Here is a 12,465-nt window from a genome sequence, read left to right as displayed (position 1 = left end):
TGTTCCTGGAACCCCCAACATAGGGCATCATACCGAGTGCTGAGCAGATGTCCTGCTGCCTGTATCTAGAACACTGCCTTGCTCCTTGAATGATGTGAAGGGTCTGGGGCTGTAGGGTTATCAACCCTTGATGGATTTGGTAGACTCAGGCAAGATCACCTAAGAAAAAGGTCCTTCTGGTGGCCCAACAGGCACCCGGCACAAGGACACACACACCTCTGTACAGTAATCTGGAGGGCTGTCAGTAAGGACAGTGGGGGTGGCAGATCTGGTAAGGGATGACCAACCCTGCAGGGACGATGTGAACGCCTCCTCTGACTCACAATGCACGGAAGATGCCCACTCACATCACCTCTCAGACTGAGTACCGTTCTGACTGCCACATCTTTATTGTGAAGAAAACAAACAGGGTTGAGTCTTCAAGTCGGTGACTCATCCGGATGAGCCTGGAGTGAGATCTGAAAAGTCCTCACGCTCGCTCCTCAGCCTCATCCGCACACTCAATGCTGCTGGGACACTCTTCTCTCTCTCTAAACAATTCTCCGTATAAATATTTATCTGGAGCCAGGGCACAACAGTTAAGAACAAGCTGAGAGAGTGGACAGCTAACTTTCTGGCAGCAATAGAAAAGGGCAGGAAATGAGGAATGACCAGGAGCTCATGCATTAGACCTAGGTATCCTGCAGGTTCAAAAGAAGGTAGGTGGAGATTTTTAAAAGCTAGACTTCACAGATCACATTCCATCAAGATTGACATCTCAGCAAGCTTGGTGTGACAGCAGACTGTGACCGCTGGCCTTTCAGAGTCACAACTGTCACTTGCTGTCCTCTGAGAGTCAGCTTACTTCTTCCCACCTCAGCAAAAGTTGTGCCCACACATCTACCCATTCTTTGGATGTGTGTGTGGAGGCCAGAGGGACACTGGGGTCCTCCTCAGTCACTGCTCACGTTAGCCCTTGACACAGGGGTCCCTCATTGAACCTGAATTGCACTGACTGGTTATGCCAGCTGGTCAGAAAGCGCCAGGGGTCAGTCTGTCTGCTCCCCAACCCCATAATATCTGACTTTTACAGGGGTGCTAGGTGCCACACCCAGCCCTTACATGGGTTGCTGGGGGGTGAACTCAGGTCATACTTATGCAACAGGCCCTTGACTGAGCTAACTTCTCAGTCCCAATTCAAACAATTCTTTACCTCCTCCACATCTGATGAGAACGCAGGATTCTGTGAGCTAGAAGACATCAGAGGGAATTTAAAGGAAGAAGGTTTTTCTAACAAGTACAGTTGAAAACATAATAACATACACAAACCAGATATGCTTGGCTCATATCCATGATTCTAGCACTTGTGGGAGACAAAGGCAGGAGAATTGAGGTGAGTTCAAATCCCGCCGGGGATAGAGTGAGACTCCCACTCAACACAAACAAACAAACAACAACAAAATTAATAGGCGTTGGTACTCTCTCTAGCTTGTGTCCATCTGTGTGTGACTCCACTCAGTGCTGTGCTGTGTGGGGCCCAGCACCTCCTATGGCTTGAGGCTCCAGATCAAGGGTGTCAAGTCAGCCTCTGGACCTCAGACAGCTGCTACTGCTCCTCCTCTCTATCCTCTTCCTCCTCCTCCTCTCCTTCTTCCTCTTCTTCCTCTTCCTCCTCCTTTGCCTCCTCCGTGAAGCAGAATGAGCACAGAAGTCACCGAGAGCCCCCTGCCTCAGGCTGCACAGGCCGCCGGCAGACTGTACCCTCGTGAGCACCGCACAGCCTTACTCGTTGTACTTGGCCAGTTTCAGCCTGGGGATGATGTTCATGGACTGTAACTCCTGGAAGAGCAGCTTGCAGGCATACGGGATGCGGAGGGAGGACACGTGGCATGAAGATTTGCAGTAGTGGCACCTGAAACCCAAGTCAACATGCATCAGAGGGGCAGGAACGAGGGCCTGCACAAGGTCCTGCTACGCTTCTCCCCCATCGCTGTCAGGCACAGACTGATGGCTCAGAAAACTAAAGGCACATGGGTGCAAGCAAAGTCAGAGTGATGCAAAGCAGTCCCTGTAGTTTAGAAGTGTGCACCTGCAGTCCATGAACTATATATTTCTAGACGGTTCTCTTCCCAAGGGAAAACATTTGCTTATACACTGTTCTGAGAAGTCAGAATCAGTGGGAACTGAGGTGCCTCACTGCTGGGTGAGTTTCCTGCTGACTCAACACCCCCGTATGCTCCGGGTATCTCTGTATTGTATTATTCTCTGCAACATGACCAACAAAAACATTTAGTTCCCACTACTGAGGCACTTACAGCCTGATGGACAAGAAGCCTTTTATATAGGAGCGGTGGTGTCCTTAGGACCCGCCTGTCAGTGTCTATCAGTGAGCTGCCCCTGTAAAAACCTGAGGAATACATACTACACGTCCATACACACAATTATTCCCACTCAAGCCGTGCACCTGCATGGGCTCCAACCAAAGTGCTAGCTGCACACGTCAGTTTCTTTCTAGAGGGGCCACAAACTGTCTCAGTCCTAATCTACAGAAGGTCCCTTGTGGATAAAGTGAATTATTTTTCCAGGGTTTACAGTAAAAATAAGATCTCACTCAGATCACAGCAAGGCTATTAAGGAGATCACAAAGTGGGAGACTCCTCGAGTACCCAGTGGGCAGCTGGTTCTTATCCAGGACCTTTATACAGAGGAGCATTACACAGTCATCCAACAGACAGCACAGACGCACAGTCATGGAAATGGGAGATGTTCAGGACACACAGTGGAAGGAAAAACTCCAGTCAGCCCTCAGATGGATTCCCAAGGCCTAAAACACATGCAAGTTTGAAGACTTCTGAAAATGCAAAAGTAAAGAGGGGACTGGAGCGATGGCTCAGTGTTTGAAAACACTGTTCTTCCAGAGGACCTGCACGTGACTCCTAACAAGGCTGGTGGCCACACCCATCTGAAACTCTAGTTCCATGGAATCTGACATCTCTTCTGGCCTCCACAGGCACCAGGCATGCACATATGTACATAGACATACATGCAGGCAGAAATATTCATACACATTAAAAACAGAGAGAAAGAAACAAGGGGCAGGTGAGATGGCTCAGTGCGTTCGTCAATAAGTCTGAGGCGTTTTATCCCTGGGTCCCACCTGATACAAGGGGAGAATCAAGACTAACAAATTATCCTCTGACCTAAGGACCCTCTGGCATTTGCATGTTAATATACATATACACATATTATGAATAACTGTAAAAAGAAAAGAATGTGTTTATTTAGGTCGATGTGGTGGCACATTCCCACAGTCCTGTAAGTTCAGCAACTGGGAGACAGAGGCACGAGGATCCTAAGTTCAAGGACAGTGTGAGGTTTTTGTTTTAAGGTTCATACTTGGATGGTCTTTTCTCAGAATCTTGGAAGGGCTTATGATTTTAAAAGTAGGTAAAAATAAGGGCAGTAAGGCACAGGCCAAGGACACAGTTGCTCAGCTGTGACAAGCAGTCACCTCTCCTGGGTGGGGATGCCTGTGTCTCTTGCTTGTGGCTTTGGGTAAAGGCTATTTCTACAAACAACAAAATGTAGCTGCTTTCTTGCTTTTGGGCGTATTTAACACCAAGTGTATTTAACAGGAGCTTGCTACAGGGCCTTGGTGTGTCCTTGAACCTACTAAGGAGACCGGGCTGGCTTCAAACTTGCAGCGATCCCCTTGCCATCTACCAGGTGCTGAGGTAAGTATGCAGTATCATACTCTTTCCCATTTTAGATTCTGGAAAAGGAGAGCAAGTGCCGAGGCTGAGGGTTCACATGTGACGATGACGATGAAGAAGATGATGATGATGACGACGACGACCTCAGAGACAGAGCGTTCTGTGGGCTCAGCTGGGAGAAGCACGTGCTATCACCCATGCTGACAGCAGACACACTGATGATATAAACTCTAGTGATATAAAAATCTATTAAAAGTCTGCTCAGAGACTTCTTTAATCCATTAGAATCAAGACAGGTTTTTAACGTGCCTGGGTGAATCAGGAATCACGCTCCCGTATCACTTTAAGTTGGGGAAGCAGACCGAACTGCAGGAACCTCTTCCTGGCTTTCCTGTCCTATATATCACGTGGTGACTCCAACTTCAGCTAATCTAGTTAAAATTTCCATATGTGCTGATTCATAGTTTGAATAACCCACTGATAATCTTCATGTATTGATTCAAAACATTCCAATGTAATGCACACACCCACCCACCCTCCCCAAGTTTTTTCCTCTATGTCTGAATGATCTGCAACCTGACCAAGAACAAAACAGTAAACTGATCTCTAAGACGAGATAGGCAAGAGGAAGCTGTAGCCGCACGTGAGGTCCATGCCCAGTGCAGCGTCCTCCATGAGCTAATTACCTTAATGGGGCTCTTTGGTGGCTTCTTCCCTGGGTCCTCTGAGGAACAACAGTCTTGCTGTAAACCTCCCCATAGCAATGCCTTACTAATGTGCAAGTCACCCACGGGGGCCTGCTCCAAGGTACTGAACCGCTCTAATTACTCAGCCTCCATTGTGCGGCTTATTAAAAGGTGACTTCTTCCAACTAGCTGTGCTTGCTCCCTCCCACGAGCTGGGCACACAAGACCAGGTAATGACTGGAGAAAGGACAGCATCATTATTCTGCTCGGCCGGAGAGCGGCATATGAGGAGGCAGCCAGATACAGAATGGGCTAGGATTTTTTTCTGTTGGCAACAGGGTACAAGTAGGGCACTCAAATCAGACATATCAAGTCTATGTGGCTACAGATAAAGACGGTCAGACGACATCACCTGATCAAGCCCTTTCAAAGACTAGCATGCTGAACCCATGATCAGGGCTGTGGTCAGGGGAGCTGGGCACTAGAGGGAACAGGGCAGCAGAGGCAGAGGTGAAAGGAGATGGAGCAGCTTGTGCAGACTTCCCGCTCATGGCAGGTGTGTTCAAGCATCCAGCCCTGAGACAAAGGCCTTGGGAGCCTGGGAGCCTGGTTTGCTGCCTCCTGCTGCTGTCAGAGGAGCAGGGGAGACACAGGAAAGGGAAACAAGAACTCTTTCTGGAGTCTCATGGTTCCTGTTTTTAATGAAATGATGATTCTACTCTTTCAAAGCAATTCCTTAAAAGTCCTTGTGCCACATTGGAAGGTTTAAGCATGAGGAACTAGGCTCCAGGCCCCATCTCATTATGCTATGCGCCCCACCCCCACCCCCCTTAGTTATCCAGCCCACACTATGCTCAATATGCATTTCAAAAGACAAATGGACATCCTAGGACTGAACCCCCACATCTCATTGACAGAAGAAAGGGCTCAGCTTATTCTCATAAGAGTGTGACCATCTCTGTGACCTCATGGAAAGAATGAACCGGAATGTGGCCACCTCTTCCATTAGTGTCCAAATTAACTTCATACAGGACTCATCCATTTATCCACACAGCATCATAGATAATCTGCTAAAAGATTTGCACTGAGCTGGCAAGTACACACTGTGCTCTAAGAAGCCCTCTTAAAAAACAAAACCAAGCCATGTATTTTATTTACTACCCAAGCTCGTTTGCTTATGTATGTATGTATGCATGCATGCATGTATGTATGTGCTCAGGCTGTCAGCCTTGTGTGTGCCTTTACTTTCTAAGCCATCTCTCAGGCCCAGCCCTCTGCTGATCCCTGACTCAATTGATCTAACCAAGAAGTGGTAGCTTGTAACAGCAGAAGGTTGAGACTGTCTGCAAGAGGCTCTGGGGGAGTCTGTGGGGAAAAGGTGGCCATGTGTTCCCCAAGCCCAGCCATGCTCACTCAGCCTCACACACTCTCCTCTCAGGCGGTCTTCCGTCTGAGAAGAGGTATTCTGGGCAGGGCCGCTGAGGGCGGCAGAAGGTATCATGATTCTTCTTCATCCCTGGAATGTCCATCTTAGATGCTGTGGGACCTGGCCTCTGATCAGGAAGGAGAAACTGGGGAACACAGGCTTTGTCAGCTGAGTAGGGACCGCAGGGCTCCAGACCCTGACTATTCCTAAGCAGAAGTTTTTGTTCTTTGGCAGAGCAGAGTGACCACAAACAAGAGATGTGCTACAAGTATATAGCACACAGTGGACCCAGGGAGCACCACCCAGTAAGACAGCCTTTAGACACCAGACTTAGTGTCGGAATTAAAGCAGCTTTGTAAGTTGCATAATGAGCATACCAGCAATTCCACAGTGCAAGGGATCTCTCAGCACTGACATTTTTCACTAAGCATCTATCAGCTGTAAAGTGGAGAGTGGGTCAGTAAGATGGCATTCAGTGGGATGGTAGGCCTTCTTCACTATGCACTCCTGGACTTAGAACTGCATCTGTCAGAGCAAGCTCTAAATGCCTGCTGGGTGAGCAAGTGGAACAGACATTGTCTGTGTACCGCAGAACGTACAGTCAGATGTATGTGCCACGGGTAAGGAGCACACAGTACACACACCAGGTCTTAGTACTAGTTTGCTGCTGCAAGATATGAGGCTATGTGGCTTTTAGGGTCTGAAGTTATCAATAAGGGCTCTTGATACAACTTTCTCTAAGGAGCTTGGTTTTTAGAGCAACAAGTGCTGAGCTATCTCTCTGGCCCCTGTGATACTATTTCATTGAAAGTCTGTACTATTTAAGAGCTTCAACTACAGCAGTATAAATGCAGCATTAAAGAATCAACACACAAATGCCTTCTCATGGGAAGCATGGTGGCACACAGCATGGTGGCATGCAACCATGGTGGCACACAAGTGTGGTGACACCCAAGCGGTCACAGGCAAAGGCTGCACAGCAGCTGAGTCTGGTCCACAGCAGTCCTTGAGCCATTACGTAGGCCAACGGAGTGGTCTAAGAAACATGTGGCGTCCACTTACCAGCCAGAATATCCCAGGAGTCCACACTGCCCACAGACGTCAACCTCAAAGGCATCACTTGAGATCATTAGTCTCTCCAGCAAAAGCATACTCGCGCCATAGCCGATTAGACAGTCACGTTCCATTTCTCCAAGTCGCAAGCCACCATCGCGCGACCGCCCTTCAGTGGGCTGCCTTGGAAGTAAATGACCAGACTACATTAGGCCCAGAAAGGGAGGCAGCATCACATGCGGACCCAAAGCATGGCTCTGGACCAGGCTCTCCTGCCAGCCAAGACACCCATCTGACAGTGACCTGGAATTGCTTCAAAAGAGCACACTAGTGGCTATCACTGTGGAAAAAAATCGTAATTGTACAGTCTATCATATGACATATTTATATGCTCCCCCAAATACTAGTGTTAGCATTCATTACTCTCACATCGTGGTCATCACTATTAGGCTACTACAGTCCTCTAATTAGAGAGTAAGGCCTTTGAGTATTTTCAGAGATGCACTGTTACTTAGAAGCAGAGGAGAAAGAGAGTCAGACTATGGAAGAAACTTGGGTCTCTAGAAGCTCTTCAGGGCTCTGTGCTGTTAAGTTTTTGTCAGTTTGTCAAGAACCTAGCCACACCTGGGAATAGGGAGTGTCAAGGGAAGACATGCCTCCATCAGACTGGCCCATGGGCATGTCTGTGGGCCAATTTTTTTTTTAATTGTTGATTGATGTGGGAGCACCTAGCCTACTGTGGACAGGGCCATTCCAGGGCGCGAGTGTGGCGGGGGGGGGGGGGGGGGAGGGGGGGGGGCCAGGGACGACGGGTCTTATCTGCGTAATAAATGAAGCTGAGCAACTCAGGGAAGCAAGCCAGTACAAAGCATTTCTCCATGGCCTCTGCATCTGTGCCTGCTCTGGCTTCCCTTGGTGACAGACTGTAAACTGTAAGCCAGATAACCTTCTTTCCCAAGTAGCAGATTGCAAACAGGCAATTACTTTCTTGGCTTCCCATGACACAGCAAACACAGTGTCTCTGACATATGCTGAAATGTTAATGCTGCTCTTGTTGTTATAGCTGGGGTTTTTGTTTTTTGTTTGTTGTTGTTTTCCAACTTGACATATGCTAGAGTCTTCGGAGAGGAAGAAACCTCAATTGAGAAAACACTTTCTAAGATCACCTGTAGGTAAGTGTACTGGCTGGTTTTGTGTGTCAACTTGACACAGCTGGAGTTATCACAGAGAAAGGAGCTTCAGTTGGGGAAATGCCTCCATGAGATCCAACTGTAAAGCATTTTCTCAATTAGTGATCAAGGGGTGAGGGCCCCTTGTGGGTGGTGCCATCTCTGGGCTGGTAGTCTTGGGTTCTATAAGAGAGCAGGCTGAGCAAGCCAGGGGAAGCAAGCCAGTAAAGAACATCTCTCCATGGCCTCTGCTTCAGCTCCTGCTTCCTGACCTGCTTGAGTTCCAGTCCTGACATCCTTTGGTGATGAACAGCAATGTGGAAGTGTAAGCTGAATAAACACTTTCCTCCCGTAACTTGCTTCTTGGTCATGATGTCTGTGCAGGAATAGAAACCCTGACTAAGACAGCAAGCTTGTTAAACATTTTCTAGATCAATTCCTGAGTGGTGTGGGCAGGAACTGCTGACTGTGGGTGGTGCTGTCCCCACGCAGGTGGCCTTAGAGGCATAAGAAAGCAGGAGGAGCAAGTCAGTAAGCAGCTCGACGGCCTCTGCTTCAGGTCCTGCTTGAAGTCCTGTCCTGGCTTCTCCCTGCAACTGAGTCACCTGAGAGTTAAAAGATTAAATTCTTTCCTCCCAAGTTGCTTTTGGGCACAGTGCTTTTTCTTTTGTTTATTCACAACAACGGAAAGTAACCAAGCTGTGTTTAACACACCCAAATATTGGTATCTTAAGGGAAACAGAAACTCTGCTGGCACTGTTTATCTCCACAGAGAAGTGACTGACGCTTTGGCAGCAGCATTAGCACCTCCACCCCCACCAGGGCCTCTCATACCTGGTAAGGACAGCTCGTGGTCCTCGGGCCCGGGCGTGCATTTTATCCAGCACCATGTGTTTCAGTTTCTGATAGTACACAGGTCCAAAGTAGATGTATGCTTCTAAGGGCTCACTGAAAGAAAAGCCAACACTGGATTTAAGCAACAACGTTTGGATGGCTGGACAGACAGCCCTCAATAGGCCTCCTCACCTGGAGGTTTTCCTTGTCTTCTCAGAGATTTATGACCAACTGTGTGAGGACAACCTCCAGCCTGCAGCCAGCGAGAAGGTGAGACCACAGCCACAGAAGCACACCACTGTATGAGAAGATGATGCTTCTCAGAGAAACACTGTCAGCAGGATGACCCTCTTCATAGCCACCGGCATCACCAGCCGACGGCTTTGCTCAATTTGTTATTTCCAGATTGATCCTGCCTTTACTCTCAGCACTAGACAATCTGATCTACCGTAACAATCCAGAGAGATTCCTCCCAAACTGGGAACCAGAGCAGACTATAAAATCCTCAATGGCTTCTTCTGATATTCGATGTAGCCCAAATCGTACATGGCTATCACGCCAAACACATTACAACTTCTACTTCAGGATGTCTCCGCACTGACCCGTGCTGGCATGCTCTTCTGTCAGGTGTATGCATGGCCCTGTCAACAGTGCATTCCTTGACCACATAGCTTAACCTGGTCTGGAACTTCCATACAGTCTAGGCTGGTGTCACACTCACAGTCTTTTGGTCTCCGCCTTCTACGTGCTAGGATTACAGCTGGGCGCCTTTCTGAGAAACCCTCCTCCCTTCCTCTCCACCACCCGTCCCTCACTCCATCCTGTAGAGCTCTCAGCACCTTGTGTAGAATCACTGTCTCTCGGCTTACTGTCTGTCTTCCTGTGAGAAGTCAGTTCTTATGTCTCCTTTGCCACAGTGGTTCCAGCATCTATGATCTTGCTTGGCATACAACTAGTGCTCAATAAATGTTACATAACTTATTCCACTAAAGAATAAATATAGCAAGAATCTCAAAAATGAGTGTATAAGTGCTATGACAAAAAAAAAAAAAGTCCCATCTGAAGCAAACAGCCAAGGAATGGACACCCTCAAAAATCTTTTCATTTTCTCCAAGTATCCTTCCTTAAAGGGAAGTACTAGCCAGCGCTGTTGAATCCAGGTACACTGAGCCTCCACTTTTGATGATGTAGAGACAGGCCCAGTGAATCCGAAAGGTTAGGTAAGAGCTAGTGAGTGGTGTGACCAGGCCTCAGATCCAGTGCTCTCTCTGCTGCCAAAGTGACCTATCTGAAAAACAGACTCACTTTGAGCAAAGCACAGACCAAGTAGGAAGAGCCGAGGAAGCCACTATGTGCAGAGAGGCCGCTGCCGGCAATGGCCCAGCCTGCCCATCCCAGCGCCAATGTGCCAGTGCAGGAGGGAAGGCTGCTGCAATTCCTGAGCCACTCTGTGCATTTCATCAAAGGCACCCCAGGACATGGTGGCAAGGGCCTTGAGAGACTTGTCCCAGTCTGTCATGGACACTGCATGACCTCCTCAATTCAGTTTTCTTGACTGTGAATTAAGGTGTATCACGGGGTCTTTCCAGTTCTAATGCATGACTGAGGTCCTCAGGGATGGTAACTCACGGTACAAGTCATGGACCTCTGCTGCCCAGTGCTGTTCTACTGTCAACAGCGTAGAGCCACGTGCGATTGCTGCTAGCTACAATCAGGACCATGGGTGAAGGCGGGCAGAGGGACACAAATGCAGTCCTGGGGGAAAATCTGGACAGGCTCAGCAGTGCTGCTCAAGCCTTGGCGTGGTGAATGGCAAAGGGGTGAAAACCCACGTGGGCCCCAAGGGAACAGTGTGGTCATAGCTGTCCACACGGCTGTCTACACAGCCGACCACACAGCTGTCCACAGCACACAGCACGCAGCCCATGTGGGCGCCAAGGGAAGCAGTGTAGCCCTCTGCTGTCCTCACAGCTGTGCACAGCCCAGGGCACACAGCCCAGCCTAATCTTATGTTTAGGAAGCTGCACTGAGTGGGTCCTATGGCTGTGCACACTCTCTGGACAATATCATTTCTGAGTAGGAATGAAGCCGCAGGTTCAGTGAGGACTGTGCGTCTTTGAGACAGATCCCTAACTATTTGACTGCACCATACTTAAATGGAGGAAATCATTCAAGTTTTCATAAAATGAGTTTTGCTTTTTTAAACATCCCAAGAATGATTTACTTAAGGAAATCCGTATTACTGCCATCTGGGCAGTTACTGTACAAAGCACTGGATGCATATTTTCAGCAGAAATGGATTCCTGGTGGGCCTCTCCCTCCTGGAGCATTTCTTTGTATTACCACAGTTAAGCACCGTGTCCCTGCCCATGCCCTTGCTGACCTGCACCTGTGCTCCGCTTAAGCTGGGAGACAGACAGCAGTATCAGGGCACATGTCCGAGGGACGACGGCTGTGGAGAGGAGCAGGGCAGGGACAGGCAGCACTAGGTCGGAGTTTAATTGGGTGATCAGCAGGCAGAGGGTGAGGCTCAGTCATGGCGTGTTTTCTAAGCATGCATGAAGCACTGGAGTCAGTCCCCAGCAACACAGAACAAAAACAAAAACCTCAAAGCCAAACCAAACCAGACAACCACCTGCTTGGCAGGCAGTCACTGCGGGCCTGCTGGAAATTACCTTGTTTTTGCTACTGTTCCATGTCTAATAACAAATCAAAATGGCCAGCTCTGTGGTTTTCTGTACTGTGATCCTGTCAATGCCTAGCACATACACACATTAGGTGTGAACACTGGGTTCCAGGCTATGAGACAAAGCACTCAGTGCTGGGGCTCGGCACAAAGCTAGCAGTCTGGGCAGCACTGCCTCAGATGCAGTTAATGTGTGCCACAAAAGCAACATAGAAACCCGAGCTTGTTAAAATGACAGCCTTACCGACACAACTGGTGGTCCTCAGTAGCCAACTGGCTTCCTAAATGTGGCCTGTCCAAGACAGAATCACACTTCCTAAAACACTGAGGCTTCCTTCCTTCCAATGAAGGCAGTCTTGGAACTTTATATATCTTAGAGTACTCCTTCTTGGGGCCCTCGCGGCCGATCTCTAGTGCTTAACAGCACACTCACCCTGTGATGCCTGAGGTGACATAGTCCTTCCCCAGGTAGTTGTAACCATGGCGAACGAGATCTTCACATACATCTTTCACTTTACTCCCTCCAAAGGCAGTGCCGTAGTGGAACCTGCCGTCTAACACGCCTGCCTTGCCAGCCAGCAGCTCAATTAACTTTCCAACCTGTGAGATGGGATGGGAACAAACCAGGTGAGGGCCTGCCCGGGCCGTCAGTTCTCTCGGCCTTTTGGCTTATGTTCCAAAAAAGTAGCTTTGACCACAACCACCAAAAGTGAATCATTGCCAACACCAGCATTAGCGGGTATCGTGCTGAAGAGCCCTGGCCCACGTGACTAACTTCCCTGACTGAGTTCCCTAGTTTTCAGATATTGAAACTCGAGTAGAGAGCTAAGCACCATGGCCAAGGCCAAGGCCAGCGACACGATTGCAGATTACAGGAAGTGACTGCTGAAAGAGACATGGAGCAGGCTCAGGACACAGG

General features: G+C 48.8%; 1 protein-coding gene across 1 annotated transcript in view; it reads right to left on the bottom strand.

Annotated features, from left to right (window-relative positions):
• Positions 1-365: 365 nt before the first annotated feature.
• Positions 366-12,465, bottom strand: part of Polr3b (RNA polymerase III subunit B) — a 102,955-nt gene continuing 90,855 nt past the window's right edge. Inside the window, exons 25-28 of the mRNA XM_021174599.2 lie at positions 11,980-12,146; positions 8,861-8,974; positions 6,867-7,040; positions 366-1,891 (exon numbers count right to left, since the gene is read on the bottom strand). Coding sequence (XP_021030258.1) covers positions 1,762-1,891; positions 6,867-7,040; positions 8,861-8,974; positions 11,980-12,146 — 585 coding nt within the window. The 3' untranslated portion in view covers positions 366-1,761. The remainder of the gene's footprint in view (positions 1,892-6,866; positions 7,041-8,860; positions 8,975-11,979; positions 12,147-12,465) is intronic.

The sequence above is a fragment of the Mus caroli genome, chromosome 10, assembly GCF_900094665.2.
Source record: "Mus caroli chromosome 10, CAROLI_EIJ_v1.1, whole genome shotgun sequence".
Lineage (NCBI taxonomy): Eukaryota > Metazoa > Chordata > Mammalia > Rodentia > Muridae > Mus > Mus caroli.
This window is presented reverse-complemented; position numbering and strand designations above follow the sequence as displayed.